Source organism: Artemia sp. Qi Xiang Cuo, chromosome 20 (genome assembly GCF_049724085.1).
Source record: "Artemia sp. Qi Xiang Cuo chromosome 20, ASM4972408v1, whole genome shotgun sequence".
Classification (NCBI taxonomy): Eukaryota; Metazoa; Arthropoda; class Branchiopoda; order Anostraca; family Artemiidae; genus Artemia; species Artemia sp. Qi Xiang Cuo.
Window position 1 is genome coordinate 5,246,844 of NC_142813.1, and position 19,025 is coordinate 5,265,868.

Below are 19,025 nucleotides of genomic sequence, written 5' to 3' on the forward strand. Positions count from 1 at the left end.
CAGATGGTTCCAACGACGCACCTCCTCTTTTCATATGCAAATAAGATTTGCCAAGCTCCGCCTATTATGAAATAAAATTGGCCAATGGACCAATCGTTTTTTTCTGGTTTCGTCATAATTTTTTATTTTACCCCCAAGTGTGACTATGATTCTGACTTTAGTGTCGTGACTAAACAGGTTCGGCTGAAACTGGCTAAATTTGTTTCGAGTCAGCAAAATTACTTCTTATCACAGTTAGTTTACTATACGTAACAACTGCACTGACTAACAAACAACTTTCTAAATGAAAACCTAGGTATAATTTAAAACGAACTTCCTGCTAAGATTTCAGAAAAGATTGAAATCACATACCTATCTAGATATGTGATACCTACCATTGTTATACATACCTATCCATTGTTATACATACCATTGTTATACATACCATTGAATACATACCATTGTTATACATACCTATCCATTGTTATACATACCATTGTTATACATACCTATCCATTGTTATACATACCATTGTATACATACCATTGTTATACATACCTATGTTATACATACCTATCTAGAATCACATACAAATTTTGTAAGCAGGAATATCCTACGGTGCACGATTGATTCAGAAACAAAGATCTTAATTTTCGCCAGATTTCTTTTTTTTTGTCAAGACTTTTGCGCCCAAGTAGGGGATATACGAAGTTGGAAATACTCCGAACCGAGCATCTGCCGAGCTTATACTGTATTTATGCATCTTAGCTTTGCTTTGATATTTTTTTTTTCCACGTTTTATATTTTGATTTTATGTACTCGTATTTTTGTTTTGCTTTCTAGGTATTTTTGCGACAGTCAGATGATAATCTAAAACTCAAAACGTCTGGTAACACGTTATGCTTGCACTGTCCTACGTCCTCTACAATTTCAAATCCACGTTTATCCTACAATGATAGTCAACGTTTGTCCAAGGGTCTCTGCGATGTCCTGGAAGATGAAAGCATATTTGAAAAGTAAGAATGTGTACACATTGCTGTATAATTTTTTTGGGGTGGGAGGGGGTGGGCTGGCTAAGAAAGCCATTAGGACCAAAGGAGTTAGTTGGAAACTCGATATTTCAGAATGGCTACATTTTTAATTATAAAAGGCGTTTTCAGCCTTTTCCAAAAGGCGTTTCCTGATACCTAGAGAAAAACCGATAAATTAACGATTTTGTTATATTGTATTTTTTTTATATTCTATATTTCTATATTCCCATAAATTTTGGATAAAATATCGTCAATAAGTTTTTTTTTTGGGGGGGGAGAGGGGGTATGGAGGGAGGACCAGGCGTCAGCTCTCTTAAGCTTTGGAATAAAATATCGTTAATAATTATTTTTTTAGTGTGGGAATGTCGTATTTGTTCGAACACGATGGCATTTTTTACTTTGTATGCGTTATGGTTTCCTGATAAAGAGCTATCGTCTGCCTTCTCTTGTGATCGCCCGTGATTTGACGACCTTGCTTAATTTTGGGCAAAAAAAGGGGAAATTGTGTCATAATATGGAATATATTTGTGAAAAAAAGCCTAGAGCTCCCATGAGAGTGCCCTCAGATGATCGTGGAGAGAGGCTTTAATCCTTAGCCTATAGTCTAAGAGGACTGCCGATATATTTGGACTTTTCGTGCAATAGTGGTGTAAAGGGGGTACCAGCTCCCCTCTCATTATGAAAAATGTTTTACGTTAAATTTGGAGATGAAACTCCCCGAAAATTTGAAAAATGAAGGACTCAAAAATATACCTTTTCCAAGTTTAATGGCTTTACCCAAAGGACTGTTTAATGATTTCATTTCACAAAATCGGAACTTATTTGGAGATTGCTGTAACGCTACACATGCCAGGAAAGTGAAGAAATGAGTAAAAATACTTAGAAGAAAAAAACGAGCTTAGTGTTCTGTCAGTGAAAATAATGAAGAAATGAAGCAGATATTTTGGAATAGACTTCCGCCAAGCCGTCCTCAGTGCGAAAGAAAAGAAGATTAAAGAAAAACTACCTTGAAGTTAACAAAACGTAAAACGTTGAAACGTTAACTTCAAACGTTTGAAGCTAACCAAAAGACAAAACGACTGCATAGTTTTGCTCGAACGAAGTGTTCGCTGGCGCATTGGAACTTTGGGGAGGGGGCAGATACTGACTCCGGCTCCCAGTTAAAAGTGCGTCTAAGGCTGTAGCCGATAAATCTTTCTAGCATGTTAGTCGATCCTACTTCTAATAATGATAGATAATTCTATCTCTTTAAAGCATCTCACCTCGTCAACAACTTATGGGCAAAATTCCAACTTTCTTCCACTTCTTTTCTAATATTCCCCGTAATTATAGACGTAGTTGTTCCATAATTTCATTCTTAAATTTCTGTTGAAATTGGTCCACGTAGATTATTTTTAAAGTGGAGGGAGGAGCCATAAATTTGAGGGAGGAGAGATATACGTCTTTAAACGACAGGTCCCTTATGTTAATAACCTTTGACTATCCCCTCAGCCACCGTAAATGGTCAATCATTATGGTCAACCACCGTAAATGGCCACCGTAAATGGTTACATTTGCATGTAGGACAAAAAAAGTACGAATTTAAATTTCGTGAAAATTTCTAAAAATACAGCTTAGAAACTAAAACACGTTTTCTTTCTTCTTAATAAAGATAATTAGACTTGTATGGTGTTTGCCACATATGCCACCGCCATATTTGCCACCGCCATATTTAACTACCGCCATATTTGCCACCGAGCTTTGCTCCCCTCGTATCAAGCACTCCGTAATTCATATCTAATGCTTGTGTTTTATGGACTAGCAAACTATATATGAATTTTAAACGTGCTCTGATATTACAGAATAAGGCTATGCGCTTGATTGTTGGTTAAAAATGTAAGTAATGTATTAAAATATTACATATGATAATAATGTAATATAAAATATATAAATTAACGTATAATATAAAAGCATATAAATACATTACAATGCATGAATTATTATATTTGAAAATAGTATAATAATAATAGTAAAAAATAATAAAATAAAATATGATAAATACAATAAAAATATAATAAAGTAATCGCATGTTTTAGGAAGTTAAAAGTATAGGACGGGGGAAAACTCAGTGATTACCAGGCTGCTGTGTTCATATACCACTCGCTTAATGAGTTGTCTGTTTTAGTGTTTTAAGATCATTTAATAATATGAAACAATTCTCTGCATGTTTTTTATACAATGTATGTTACTAAAAATTTTACAAACTTGGTGACAGGGTAAAGGAGGGGCTATCTAGAATGACAGCTACCAGTATCAAATATGTGGGGTAGGATGTGGGGTACCCTCCCAGATACCTAATACCCTCCTAGATAGAGGCAGAGCACCGTCAATTATTTAAAAACGATTATTAAACGATTAAAGCGGGGCTCCCACGACGTCAATATAGTTAATAAATCTGTCCGCAAAGTTAATAAACCGTTTTCCTCGCATAACTTTGTTGACTTTATTGCAGTCGGAAAGAAGTTAAACTTTATTTAACTTTGTCAAGAAAATCCGCAAAGTTCAACCAATAGCAGAAGACTTGTGGAAAATTTCAAATAAACAACATAAAAATTAGTTTCTACAAATATATTCGTGTATACTTGTTTAAATATTTTGCTTGGTAAAAGAAACAAAACATTATTTTCATCTATTATTAAAACGAAAAAATGCTTAAAAAGATATTTTTCTCAGCTCCATGTCTGACTATTTCAGTTACTTTCTTTGAAAAATTGCTGTTAAGTCAAAAAGGTGAAATCCTTGTGTGAGGGGGACAAACTTTATGGTTCGTACTTTCATGACAAACTTTATTAACTTTATTCAGGCCGTGGGAGCCCCGCATAAATGATAAAATTATTTTTGTTAGAAGGGGAACTACAGTTTAGAGACGAAAGAGAATTTGTTTGGTTATTTATTTTTTTATTATCTAATTTGTTTATATTTTGCTAAATACTTCTTTCGTTTTTATTATTGGTTATTCGTGATATAATTTGTTTGTCTTGCCTTTTCAAGTTTTTTGATTTCTTGATATTTTTTTATTTTTTCTGAATATTATTGTTTTAAAGGTTGCATTACCCAGTTCTTTTGAGTCGTAAGATAGCATTCTATTATTAATAAGTTCCCAACCTAAACAAGACTTGGCAGCTTCCTTATTCATCATGAATCTTTCTCCCTGCCTAGCACCTCGTCTTTCCGGCCTGAGAAATAAATTCTATATACCCTAATTTCATGTTTCCCACCCCTGGCAAATCAAAGCGTCTTAATTCGTCGGTCAAATTGTCAGTGCGATAGTTGTTTTTTAGCCTTTTTATAATTGTAGTAGTCTAGTTTCAGTTCATTTTGTGTCTTTTCATTGGCGGCTACTTATAACAATTCAAGTTTTTGTTTATAATTACTAAATCAATTTAAGTGTCGTGTTTCAAAGCAAAGTATGATGCTCGGATCATTTACCGCTTGGCTCAAGCAAAGACTCAAGACTCAGGTGACATAGACAGTGTGCAGGAATTAAGGACTTTATTCTGCCTTTGTCTATTTGTTAAAAAAAAAAAAAAAAAAAAAAAAAAAAAAAAAAAAAACACAGGCAGTAAGAAAGCCCGAACAGTAATTTGGATCTTTTTTAGTTGCCGCGGGTCTTCCTTTAGCACAGAAATAGACATAGTCTAGCTTGCGAGCTTTTATTAAAAATGTGAATAATCGCCCGAGTTCTTAATCTCCAGTGTCTGTCAGATAGCAATGCCGTGAATTTCATTCATATGCCTAGAATCACTCTTTGGTCCGTTAACGTTTGAAAGACTACCCACATGTAGAAATAAGAGTTTTATTTAAGTAGAGGGAAACAGAAGATATTGTTCTAAGGATGATTTACTACTACTACTACTACTACTAGCAATTCACCTCAGCAACAAGCCGCCTGAGGCTAACACAGGCACGCACGCTCCTCCTCCATCCCAGTCTATTCAAAGCTTCTCTCTTTACACCCTCCCAGGATGTTCCCATTTCCCTTAAATCTTTTTTTACGGCAGCCTATAAAACTTAGAAATTTAGTTGTTTTTGTTTTACACGAGGGGGAAAATTCAGTAAATGTTACTATAGAGACATGGGACGGATTTCTAGGAAAGATCTTTATCGTTTAAATCACCTGTAACTAAGCCAAGAATTGTTTATCCCATGCGTAAATAACAAAACAAATCTCGGATTTTACAGTTTTTGGAAAGGGAGCTTGGAAGGGAGTTTAGAAGAGACCTGTTGAAGGAAAAAAGAAAAAAATTAAGTCATAATAGTTACTCAAATATGTACTTAAAATCAGTAAATCAGTGGTTTTTCCAACATTTTTCTTACCAAACGATAAAAAAAGATTAAACGTATCAAAATAATAAACTTTCCACAGTGTTTAGGATATCTTTTTTAAATAAAGGACCACGGGAGGGCTGTGGGTTAAGGTCTTTGGCCCCATTTTGGGTGGGCTTAATAAAATATGTGTTAGATATCTAGTTAATATGTATTTTACTTTTACTGCATTTTGGGTTATTCGACTACTAAGAACTAAATGTTATAGCTAGGATTGGTTTTTATTCGCTTTCAACGTTCGTAAGAAATAACTATATATCAGTAGGGAGGAGGAAATCCTGATTATTTGAAGATTTTCGTAATAACCTACTTTCTGTGATTTATGCAATTAACACTATGTTTTGTGTAATTTTAAATCACGAATCTTTGAATAGAGGTAAATAAAAGCCACTATAATTGTCATAGTTATCAAAATAGTATATCTGCAATATTTTGGAAAAGGCTTGGGGGAGTGAGAGAGGATTTAGTGGAAATTTTCAGAGTATATCTTTCAATAGAGGTAACTGAAAAGCCACTATAAGCGTACAAGTTATCAAAATAGTATATCTACAATATTTTGGAAACAGCTTGAGAGATGTGAGGGGATTTAGTGGAAACTATCTGACTGTTTTAGTACTATCTCCCAAATATTTCGTGAGTGTGAGAAAAGAGGGAAGTTTTGGAAAGAATAAAATTTCAGGATGGTTTAAAAATAAAATAACATAGGAAAAAGCAGATTAAACTAATAGACAAAACCTGCTTAATTTGAGGGAGAAAAGTCACAAAAAAACTGTGACATAACGCTTTTTGAACTGCCTTGCTGATTGCAGCTTTTCCTACCTTTTTAAAGGTATTAAGCCCAATTTTTTTTACGTAATAGAGATTTTCGTAATAATCGACAGAGTCTGCTGAACTTGAGGAACGTAATTTAAAATATAGCTGAACCTATTTGAATCACCCCCTATTGAATACCTTGCAGTTTTGCTACTTGCTTTTATACTTTTGTTCTTTTTTAGGTTATTTATTCAATTTTCGTGAGTTTTTGAGGGACATGGGTTTTGAAAAAAAGAATCTAGCACTTAATATTTTTTCCTTCTATTCAAGGCAATATACCGTATGGGGGTACAGAATGTCGTATGTTTTTCTGAGGGATATAAGCTTAAAAAATCGACTAAATACTATTTTTTCTGTATTTCAGGCCATATGGCCGCGCAGGGGGGGAGGGGGGTATAGAATGTTGTTGTTGTATGGGCGGGGGTATAGAATATATTATGTTATATGTAGAATTTTTCTGAGAGATATAAGTTTTTAAACTTATATCACGTGACGCCTTTTGAATTACAACCCACCCCCCTGCGAAATACCAGATTGTTTGCAGCTTCTGCTATTTAGCTGTTCGCACAAATCATTGATTTATATTTATTTGTGCTTATATATATATTTTTTTAGGTTACATGTGCAGTTTTCATACCTGTTGGATATTTGTCTAGTCAAACCAACATTATCCTGTCACAAGTCAAGTCTGTTCCATCAAGATGACATAGACCAGGTTAAAGAACTTGTAGATCAACTTGGACTTCAAGCCTTTAATAAACTTCTATTTTTTATATTGAAATCTGCTGGACCGAAGGAAAGAATCCTTTTCGATACTGAAAATCGAATTTTCCAACGTTGGCCGGTATGGACATTAGTCCTTTGTCATTTCTAGCTCGTAATTTTTTTCTTTTTTTTGGGGGGGGGGGGATAATAGTTTTAGCCAGAAAAAGGATAGACGAATAAACTACAAACACGGTTACTGCAATCACACAGAAACACGGTACAGCACAGTATGAATATTAAACAGTAGCGAAAGTTCCTATTCTCTCCATTAAAGATTTTTGGGACACATCAGTCACACACCTTTATTTATGACTCCGCCTTCGCCCACGCGCAATGAGAAATTTTCAGCTCATTGCGATGGGATTATGGGAGACCTATTGCTCTGAAGCTATTGCTCTGACGTATTGGAAACTTCCCTTTCCCTGTGCACTGATGTGTACCGTTTCTGAACCAAATTTTCACTACTGTTTAATATGTATAATGTGCGGTACAGATAGATCCCCTTCACGAAAAGACATCCAACACTCTTTACTTAATTAAACATGATTTAAACCGCTGATTTACTATCAAAATGGTTTTTCAGTTCTTAAGTAAAAATATAGGAAAAATGTGAAATTACGTAGTAATACTGATTTTGACTGGTAATATTAAAAATAATATTGAGTGGTAACGCCGAGTTTTGCTAGGTTCGACCATTTTTTATCTTTCGAAAACCGTCGATAATTCTTTTTGACTTCGGCTTGAGGGTCGAAGAATTTGCTTTTTATCATTTCTTTCGGGATGCTAGAAAGATAAGGTGAAAATATAGTAACAATTAGAAAAAAAAATGAAATTTCAGAACTGAAGGTTTGAATGAATAAATAAAGCTACAACAATATAAAATAACCTTTATCTTTTCAAGCGTTGCCCTACGTCAACACCCGGCGTTGGCCTTGGTATTTTTATTTAACCGTTTAAATACGTAGATTTTGTTTAATCAGGAATAACTTATTAGTCAAAAATAAACATATTTAAAATTTAATTAAAATGAATCATAATTAAAAATTTAATAATGAAAACTAATTAAAAATGTAATAAATTTTAAATACGTAGATTTTTTTTTAAGCAGGAATAACTTATTAGTCAACAATAAACATATTGAAAATTTAATGAAAATGAAACATAATGAAAAATGTAATAATTAAACATAATGAAAAATGTAATAAATTTTAAATAATTAGATTTTTTTTTAATCATGAATAAATTATTAGTAAAAAATAAACATCTTTAAAAAATAATTAAAATGAAACATAATGAAAAATTTAATAATTAAAACTTATGAAAAATGTAATACAGTTTAAATTCGTAGATTTTTTTTTAAGCAGAAATAACTTATTAGTCAACAATAAACATAATGAAAATCTAATGAAAATGAAACATAATGAAAAATTTAATAATTAAACATAATGAAAAATGTAATACCGTTTAAATTCGTAGATTTTTTTTAAAGCAGGAAGAACTTATTAGTCAACAATAAACATATTGAAAATTTGGAAATGGGGAAAAACATATTTTGCTGCAATTTTGATTAGTTCATTTTCAGCTTTGGTAAGTTCGTGTAACTGGCCTGAAGAGTGGGGTTTGTCAGTTATGATGCCATTATTTAAGAAGGGGGATAGGTATCATCATAATAATTATCTGGGAATTCATTTAGGGAATAGTTTACCGAAGTTATTTTGTAAGGTGTTAGACTTGGTTCAAGCGGGTTTTAGAGAAGGCTTTGGGACGACTGATCATGTATTTAGTCTACTGCTCTAGGTAGAGACCCTCTAGAGAAGAAGAAATAATTTGTGCCTCCGTTTTGGTAAGTTGGCACTTTTGAACCCCCGTAATGCGAACCCTTCCCCTGAATACTATGTACCTGATAGAAATCGTCCTCCACGAACTGTGTCACAGCCTATTCCCACCTTATCTCCCATTCTCTGTACTACCTCGCGGTATAAGGAATCTTTTATCCCTTTTTTTTTACTGATATAATAAATAGTTGTTAATTTGTACTTAAATTTTATCACTCTTACATGATAAAAGAAACAGCTCGTTTTTCTTTTTATTCTTTTTTTTTGCATTGTTTGCCAATTTTTTAGTTGTTTTGCTTTTTTATGATTTTCTTGTTTTTTTTTATGGACTTCGAAATTTAAATTTGGCCCTTCAGGGCTTGTGATAGTAATTTCTCAAAATAAATATCGATCTATCTAGTTAATAAATATACTAGTTCTAAAAAAAGGAAGGTTATACCGGCATTTATAAATAGTAAAGGAGCTTTCGATAATGTTTGGAGGTTTTTATTAATGGAAAGTTTGTTAGAGATAGGTCTCCCGATCCCATTTGTGTTAGTTTTAGTTCAAATGTATAGGTTTACTAGAGTAGTTGTGAGAGCTGGTAGGCAAGTTTCAAGGGTAGTTAGAGGATATAAAGGTGTTAAACAGGGTTGTACGTTGTCTCCTAAATTATCCGCCCTGTTTATAAGTTCTGTAGTGCCGTTTATGGAAAGAAGGAAACACCGATGGTGAGTTTGGATATTTTATCCATTTGCATGATGCTGATCGCAGACGATATTGTTTTGGTTGGTGATTCACAAAGGAAACTTCAGAAATTACTTGATATTTTAGGTGATTATTTGGATTGGGAAAAGTTAGAACTTAATATGGATTAAACAGTAGTGTTAGTATTCCGTAAATGTGGTAGACTTGAGGAGGATGTTAAACTTAGTTTTAAGGGTAGAAGGGATAGATTAGTGGAAGAATTGTCATATTTAGGTGTTAAGTTTAAGGCAAAATGAATTTTATTTAGTAGCCATATAGAAAGTAGAATCGAAAAAGGTGGGGTATGTTGTAATATGGTATTAAGAAGTTAGCTTAGGGATATTAAAAAGATCTAAGTAGTTAAATAGGTTTTCAGGGCTGAAATATTAGGTGTAATGCACCATGGATCTGAGGTTTGGGGGTATGCAAAGGGAGATAGGCTAGAAACAGTGCAATTAGGATATTATAAGAGGTGGTTAGGGATAAGTAAGAATACAAATAGTTCAGTAGTTAGAGGTGATTTACGTTTGTTTTCTTTAAGAAATCGTAGATTAATTAACATTGTTAGGCTTTGGGAAAAAATTTTAGGGATGCCTAGGTTGCGGGTGATGAAGGTGGCTTATTTAGAAATGTTGAAGGGCAGCTCAGATAGGGGGTATCCGTACCAAATTAAGAGTGTATTTGAGCAGTGTGGACTAAGCCATATGTAGGGGGATGGTTTAGGGATGGAGGATATGGGGGGCCAAGTAAGTGGATTAGTTGAAAGGATTTTACCGGACCAAGAAATTCAGGCATGGCAGGCCCAGCGTTTGCTTTCGAATTTCCAGGGTCTTTATTGTCGGTCGAAGGAGGTTTGGGGTGAAGTTTTATTTTTTAGGTTGGCTTTGAATAAAAATGAAATAAAGTTATTAATTCAAATGAGGGCTCATAGTTTTCCGCTTGGCCAAAGAAGAAAGTTTATCGGGAGGGAAAGGTCAAAGGTTGGTCCTTATTTTTGTCCTGCGTGTGGAGGTTTAGATGAGAGCATATATCACTTGATATATAAATGTGAGGAGCAGAGTTATTGGAAACTTGAAGTGTTTGGTAAGTGGGAAATTTTATTTTGAGTGGTGGGCGAGAGTGTGTGCAGATGAGTGTTTTATGGGTATCAGAAGCTTGGCACGATTCCTTCGTCTTCTGATGAATCATAGAAGTTGATTTCTGTAGGATTATGTTAGGATTTGCGCAATTTTTTTGTAATTGTTCTTTGTTTATATTTTTGCCATGGCCTATGGGCTTTCAGCGCAAATAAGTTCTATTCTATCTTAAAAAATTGACAAAAATTGACAATTCGATTGTTAGTAAAAAAAACTTCCATTCGCAGGTATGCAGTTTTTGGCAGTAGCGCGTTGCAAATTTAAAAACAAGAAACGTGGGTGAAAAATGAGAAAAAAGTAAACTAAAAACACACGGCATTAAACAGCTGCTGATGGTGCAAAATTTTTGACGAACGTGTAGTTATCTTCGGGAATCAACTAATCGTTATCTTTTGATATTTTAAAGATGAATCGCATTGCCAAATTGAAGTATTAGTTATGCTTGTTTGTTTATACGGCTCTACATGGCAACACTGGTGGAAACGTGATGCTGTTGTAAAACCTTCATTACTTAGGTATTTTCGAAGACCACTCTGCCTTTCCATGATGTACAAACAACAGTTTAATTAGGGATAAATCCTTTTATTAGACAGTGAAAAACAATAACAAAAACTCTGAAAAATTCGATTACATATACAGAGACCGTCATCAGCAGATAAACTGACGGTCACTGTATTTTGTGATCGAAATAATCAGATTTTGTTGTCATTGTTTTTCACTGTCTAATAAAAGGATTTATCCCTATTTGAACTGTTATTTAAACTTAATAGTTTTGAAGCAATCAAAAGGAACACTTTAGAAAAACGTGGGTTTCAGGTATGAATAGACCAAGAAGGTCTTTTTTTATAGTGTATTACAGGTAATTACTTGGTAAAAAAAAAAAAAAATGTCTTCCTAATTTAGTAACTGAGATAAATGAGCACTTGAACAAGGTCCCTAACTCATCCATCCAATCATCTAGGACAAAACATTACAACCAACCCAATAATCCGAAAATTAAGTCCAAAATAGAGCAAAATTAGCATTAATAAGTGTAAATCATTGTCCCAAAACCAATCCATAGCACCTTATGTCTACAAAATTTAACATTCCCCAAGTAATCACCACATATCAGGGCTCCTCAGAGGAAAACTCATTGCCTATACAGGTTTCGGCACTTAAATTTCCTTACCCAGGCAAAATGAGCGCGCCATGCCATCGAACCATATGGCATAGCCCTATGTAGTGACACCTGTGGAATATCTATGAACAAAACAATACCCAAATATATAAAAATATTCCCAACAAATTTTCCAATCTTCCTTCAACATCCCTCACCTAGAACTAAATCAAAGTAAAAACATCGCAACTCTGGAAGAATGACCCTTCACCCAATTTAACTCCCATATTTGCATAATCTCAACTGTTAATTAAAGCCTCTTCACTTTCGACATAAATTTCTACAAACTAATTTCTTGTGACCTCCACCATAACTCAGCACCTGCAAATGTCGAATCAAACCCTAAATTCTAAAATTATAGTTTTGGGAAGAGATAAAAATTTTCATCCAATGATAATGTACTTGGTACTTAGGGGACCATGTGTATATGTCAAGGGCTTAGAAATCTAAAACCCTCTTCTGAAAGATCGATATAAAGGTTAGACTGAACTTCGAAACAAAAAATTCAAGTTTGGTGTGAAGTCTACTTCTCCTAGACTGATGTGTCTGGTAGGCATAAAATGGATGCAGTTAGGAGGTCGATTAGTACTTCCCAGGGCAGTAACTTTAGCTTTATATCCATGTAGTTTGGCAATTTTGGTATTTACTACAAGTTAGTCTTCTAGAGAAGGAGGGGATTAGTATAGATAAGAACTGAAAATACTTTACCGTAACCTAATTGGGCTTAGAATTTATTCCTAAAATATCCATTGACCTAGGACAACAGTAACGGCACTTGAAGGCCTCATTTCTCATCTATTTTGATTATAATTTCTGGGAAAACGGATAAATTAAAAATGGTTGTAAACTTCAATTTTTTCTGCCACTCTTATTATAGTCAGGGTTCTTTAATTTTTTTTTATACTCTTCTATAGTCGCGTAATTTAAATCTGAAATAAAACCAATTACTTATACTAATTATGCTTATTACTTACGCTAAATATAAAAAATAAATTACATCCACTTACGGTTTTAATCCCACTTTAGAATACTCCCTACCAATAACCCTACTCATCAACTGATCGTGTCAATTATAGAAATTTTTTTTTTTTTTTCAAAGATATGCCAAATTTTTCAAATTACCGAATATTTGCCATCAAGTCCTATGTCAATATAATAATTTAAGTTTATTTTAATGACCATGCCAAGGTCATTAAATGCTAATTTTCAAATAATATAAATGTGAAGGAAAATAACTTATTTATAAGAATTTGCCACTGAATAAGATGACACTATCCAGCAACTAGCGTTTACGATTGTGGTGTAAATTGCCATTGAGTAAGATTACTATTACCAACTTACTATTATTACTAATAACTCACCGCAGCACCAAGCCACCTGAGGCCAACACAGCTACGCACGCTCCTCCTCCATCCCAATCTATTCAAAGCCTCCCTTATTACACCCGCCCACGAAGTTCTGATTTCCTTTAAATCTTTCTTTATAATGACCTCCCAACCCAGACAGAGACGACCTGCTTTCCATTTAACACAAGACGGTTGGCCGAAAAGAACAATCTTCGGCAACTTATCATCCTTCATCCGCATAACGTGCCCCTAGTTACCTTAGCCTCTCTTTTAGTATAGCCCTAGAGAGCGGTATTGAACCACACTTTTCGTATAGTCTATTGTTTGAAATACGGTCAGTCAGTCGGGTACCCAGAAGAATCCTTAAGCAATTTCTCTGGAAAACATTTAGAAAATCTTCATCCGCTTTTCGGAGCGCCCATGCTTTAGAGCCATATTTGACAATTGTCATCACTGTAGCTTCTAATATTCTAATCTTGGTTTGCGGACATATCTTCCTATTCTTCCAAACTTTTTTTAACTGAAAAAACACACTGAGCCTTGGCTATTCTACTTTTAACATCTTCACGGCTCCCACCATCTTTACTAATAATACTACCAAGGTAAGTGAAGCTGCCCTCCTGATCAGTCTTTTCATTACCCAACGTCACCATTTCATCTTCACTTAGTCCTAGCCTTAGTGACTTAAGTCTTATTAACAATAATTTTCAAACCTATTCTAGCACCCTGAACTCACAAAACCTCTAAAACTTTTTTCATTTTGCTCACACTTTCATCTAGGATTCTTAAATCATCAGTACAATCTAAGTCCAGGAGACTTTTTCCTCCCTATTTGATTCCGTGGTCTCCCATTGCATTTTCTGTGCTCCTTAAGACAAAGTCCATCAAAATAATCCATATAAAGGGGGATAGAACACAACCCTGCTTAACTCCTGATTTAATACAAAACCAGCTGCTAACCTTATTACCAACTTACCATTGTAAGTTCCCTTAAATAATAAGACACTATCCAGCAACTAGTTTATGCGATTTTAGCCTACATTGTCATTGAATAAGATTACCATTACCATCTTATTACCAATTTACCAGTTTAGGTTGCCATTGAATAAGAATACCATTACCATCTTATTACCAATTAACCAGTGTAGGTTGCCATTGATTAAGATGACACTATATAGCAACTAGTTTATGCGATTGTTGCGTAAATTGTCATTGAATAAGATTACCATTACCGTCTTATTACCAATTTATCAGTGTAGGTTGCCATTGCATAAGATAACATTATTCAGCAACTAGTTTATGCGATTTTAGCGTAAATTGTCATTGAATAAGATTACCATTACCATCTTATTACCAATTTACCAGTGTAGGTTGCCATTGAATAAGATGGCACTATACAGCAACTAGTTTATGCGATTTTTGCGTAAATTGTCATTGAATAAGATTACCATTACCATCTTATTACCAATTTACCAGTGTAGGTTGCCATTGAATAAGATTACCATTAACATCTTATTACCAATTAACCAGTGTAGGTTGCCATTGATTAAGATGGCACTATATAGCAACTAGTTTATGCGATTGTTGCGTAAATTGTCATTGAATAAGATTACCATTACCATCTTATTACCAATTTACCAGTGTAGGTTGCCATTGCATAAGATAACATTATTCAGCAGCTAGTTTATTCGATTTTAGCGTAAATTGTCATTGAATAAGATTACCATTAACATCTTATTACCAATTTACCAGTGTAGGTTGCCATTGAATAAGATGGCACTATACAGCAACTAGTTTATGCGATTGTCGCGTAAATTGTCATTGAATAAGATTACCATTACCATCTTATTACCAATTTACCAGTTTAGGTTGCCATTGAATAAGAATACCATTACCATCTTATTACCAATTAACCAGTGTAGGTTGCCATTGATTAAGATGACACTATATAGCAACTAGTTTATGCGATTGTTGCGTAAATTGTCATTGAATAAGATTACCATTACCATCTTATTACCAATTTACCAGTGTAGGTTGCCATTGCATAAGATAACATTATTCAGCAACTAGTTTATGCGATTTTAGCGTAAATTGTCATTGAATAAGATTACCATTACCATCTTATTACTAATTTACCAGTGTAGGTTGCCATTGAATAAGATGGCACTATACAGCAACTAGTTTATACGATTTTAGTGTAAATTTGCTGACCAGTCGGTATTAAGGCCCATTTTACTATGGGATGGGCCTTATTTGTTTGATTCAATCGCATTTTCTCTGAATTGTCTTATCGGCTGAAAACCTCTACAACAAATTTCGATTGGCTCAAAGTAGGGGTAGTTAATTCTCGGTATTAGTAAAATAACTTTGTGAATCGATTTTTAGAGACTTGCTAAACTTGTCAATTTTGTCTACTTTACTGCTTTTTTTTCTACTTTATTTTTGTCTACTTTACGCTTTTTGAACTTGTCAAAAATTTGTCTACTTTATCCTCCGTCACAATAGTAACTCATGCCTGGTTTGCTACCAAGCCGAGGTAAGTCATTCCAATGTTAAGCGTCCAGTCCGAGAATTTGTTTAAGGGTATATGGTATAATGTATAATAACTACATAGCGTAAATACAGTTAGACTGGTTTCTATTTGAAAGGTTTTAAAAATGTGAAATGTCAAGGTTTTTTAAATGGGAAGGGACTAAATAAATTTTATGGACCCACTTACAAATTTGCTAATGAATTAGCTAACCTTGCCAAGCAAATCCTTAGTATAATTTTACATATTAGTACTCAATAATATCTGCAAATCGTACTCATCAAATATTCGTGCAAATTTTAAAATAATCAGTATATTTAGATATTGCCAAATTGTCAAAAAGTTGCCAAATCTGTCCTCTCTCGCCATAATAACTAGCATAATTCAACGAGCAAGCTAAGATGATTTATAATTTATTCTTCAATTGTTGCTATAAAAGAAAAAGAAAATAGGTATAGTTTTAATTTAGTTTATATTAATTTGAATTTTTAATTCAGTATTTGTTTGTTCTGATTAATTCATATTTTAAGATTGTGTTTATAATAGGCTGCCGTGTCACATTTCCTGGGTCAGGCGAGAGGGGGGGGAGTCCCCACCTCGCTGTATTGTTTTCATTCAGTATAACTATATTGTATATTGAAATATGTATATGTATAAACAAGGCCGTACCCTGGATTTTTTTTCGGGGGGGGGGGGAGGGGTACTCAAATATTATTCTTCGGGGGGGGGGGTTACACAAAAAAACGCATAAAAATTTGTTTGTATCCATTTTTGTTATGTGTTTATGAGTCAGACAAACATTTGGGGGGGGGGGCAAACCCCCCTGACCACCACCCCACTGGGTACGGCCTTGTGTATACATATGTATATTGATAGCTGTATTGTTTTCATTCCTTTGCTCAAGGAATGTTGACGTTTCCCTGAGATCGCTCTAGAGCTATTTTTTTCCTGTTTTTGGCTATTTTTACACCCCCCCCATTTTTTTCTACATAAGTTGTGTGTTTTTCTTTTTAAAATGCTCCAAGTTGTTTTTCTCAAACGTTTTTTAGTCATTGAGAATTCAGAATTATATATTAATAAGATAAGATTATATATTAATAAGATTAGAATAAGATTGCTTGGATTTTGTGAAGCAAAAGTTCCCTAAATCAGGTATAATAATCCAAGGAGACTTCAACATTCATCATGGTCACTGGCTGAAAAGTCGTATGACTGATGCGGAGGGCTTAGCTCTGCTAGACCTGAGTCTTGCTTACGCCCTAGAACAACTTATTGAATTTGACACTTACATCGGCCCTCATAGGTCATCCAGGCTTGATATTGTCTTTTCTGATCATTCGCATTCCTTTAGTGTTGAAAGCTATTCTTTTGCCAACGACCATGTGGCACTTGTAGATCGTGGAAATCTCAAAATATCTCCACATGTAAAGCACGAGCGGATCATCAGGCAGTATCACCGCACAGACTGGGATGGTCTGCGAAACTTCTTATCGGCAAAGCCTGGGAGTAAATTTTTAAAAGAAGTTCCACATAAAGCAGCGGTACTTTACGAAAAAGCGGTAACAGATGCTATTGAGCAATTCATCCCATCAAAAACAGTAAAAGTCTCATCTCGAGTTAAGCCATGGTTCAATGCTGGCTGTAGAAAGACAATCAGGGCCAGAAAGAAGGCTCACAAGAAATGGCGTTCAACTGAACCTGACGAGGACCGGGCTGCTTTTATTAGCGCTTGAAACGAGTCTATTAAAGCTTTACGTCAAGCTAGATCTGATTACAAGCACAAGTTTGTAGACAAACTGAAAAGTGCCCCTGCAAAGTGGTCGTGAAGGGTCGTCAAAGAAGCCCTACCGTCATCTAAGTCAACATCAATTCCCTCCCTTCATGTTGAAGGGACAATCATCCAGTCAGGCCAGGAAAAGGCAGATGCTCTTGCACAAGCTTTTTCAAAGGTCTCCCAACTTGACGAGGACGGAGTCTCCCCTCCCCCCTTTCCGCCACGAACAGATGCAAAAATCACCAGCGTTAACATAACTATTAGGAAGGTGCTCTGAACGGTAAGCCAGCTGAATGTCACCAAAGCTTCCGGACCTGACAAGATTCCCAATCTCATCCTTAAAAGATGTGCCCTTGAACTTGCTGGTCCTCTCCGCTCTCTCTATAGAAAATACTTTGCAGCGGGATTATTCCCGAAAGCCTTGAAAACTGCTCATGGGGTCCCTGTTCCAAAGGCAGAGTCTGACCTTACTAATGTAGGATAATATCGTCCAATAAGTCTGCTAACATGCGTAGGTAAAGTTTATGAAAGCATCATTATTAAGACCCTTACGAATACCTTGAGTATCTGTTGTTGACAGACACGCAATACGGTTTTCCCAGAAAACGGTCTAAGTTAGACTCTCTGATTGCACACTATCAAGAGTGGGTTGAGCTCCTTTCTCAGGGGAACAATATTTTTCTTGTCTCCTTTGACATTGCAAAAGCCTTTGATCAAGTATGGCACGAGGGACTTCTTTGTAAACTGAAAGGCTATGGAATTCACGGTCGACTATTTAACGTGCTTGCTGACTTTCTTCATCAACGATCGTTTCAAGTTGTCCTCGATGGCTTCATATCAAGAGAACACTCAGTTTTATCAGGAGTACCACAAGGAAGTTTTCTTGGGCCAACTCTTTTCTTGGGGTTCATAAACGACCTAGGGGACAACCTTGTGAAAAAACCTCACCACTTTCCGGATGACACAACAACAAAAACATCAATTGCAAGACGAAGATCCCAGTGAGCCCCACAAGGAGCTTCAGCCTGACCTTTGGAAAATTGAGGCGTGGGCAGATGCATAGCTTGTAAGTTTTAACACATCGAAAACGAAAAGGCTTCTAATTTCTAAGGCACGTAATATGGGGGCTCATCCTGATTTCGTCTTCAAAGGAGAGGTAATAACGTGAGTTAATAACTCTTCGGATCTCTCATGGACCAAGCATCTCAGAAAAATTAGATCCTCTTGCAAAGAGAAGTTAGGAGTTATTTTAAGATGCAAAAATCTTCTCCCTGATGAATTCTATTCTGCCAATTTTCAATCCGTGCATCAGACCTGTAATGGAATATGCATGTCCTCTCTTCGCTGGTGCACCAAAAAGCCACATTGCTCCACTCTGATATATTCAAAATAGAGCAGTGCGTTCAGCAATCTCTGGCAACACGAAAGCTAAAATCCCACAGCTGATCCAGGAACGTTTCGATGTGGCGTCCATGTTGGTTTCCTATAAGTACTTGTATAACCCTCCATCAGAGGAGCTATCGAAGCTCGTTCCTGATAAAGCAAAGCCTTTGCGATCAACTCGCT

The 19,025-nt window shown here is 35.1% G+C and overlaps 1 protein-coding gene across 1 annotated transcript in view; it reads left to right on the plus strand.

Annotated features, from left to right (window-relative positions):
• BHD (folliculin) overlaps nucleotides 1–19,025 on the plus strand; it is a 47,966-nt gene that overhangs the window by 17,891 nt on the left and 11,050 nt on the right. The window contains exons 5-6 of the mRNA XM_089105947.1: nucleotides 823–995; nucleotides 6,804–7,032. Of these exons, the coding sequence (XP_088962073.1) occupies nucleotides 823–995; nucleotides 6,804–7,032 (402 nt within the window). The remainder of the gene's footprint in view (nucleotides 1–822; nucleotides 996–6,803; nucleotides 7,033–19,025) is intronic.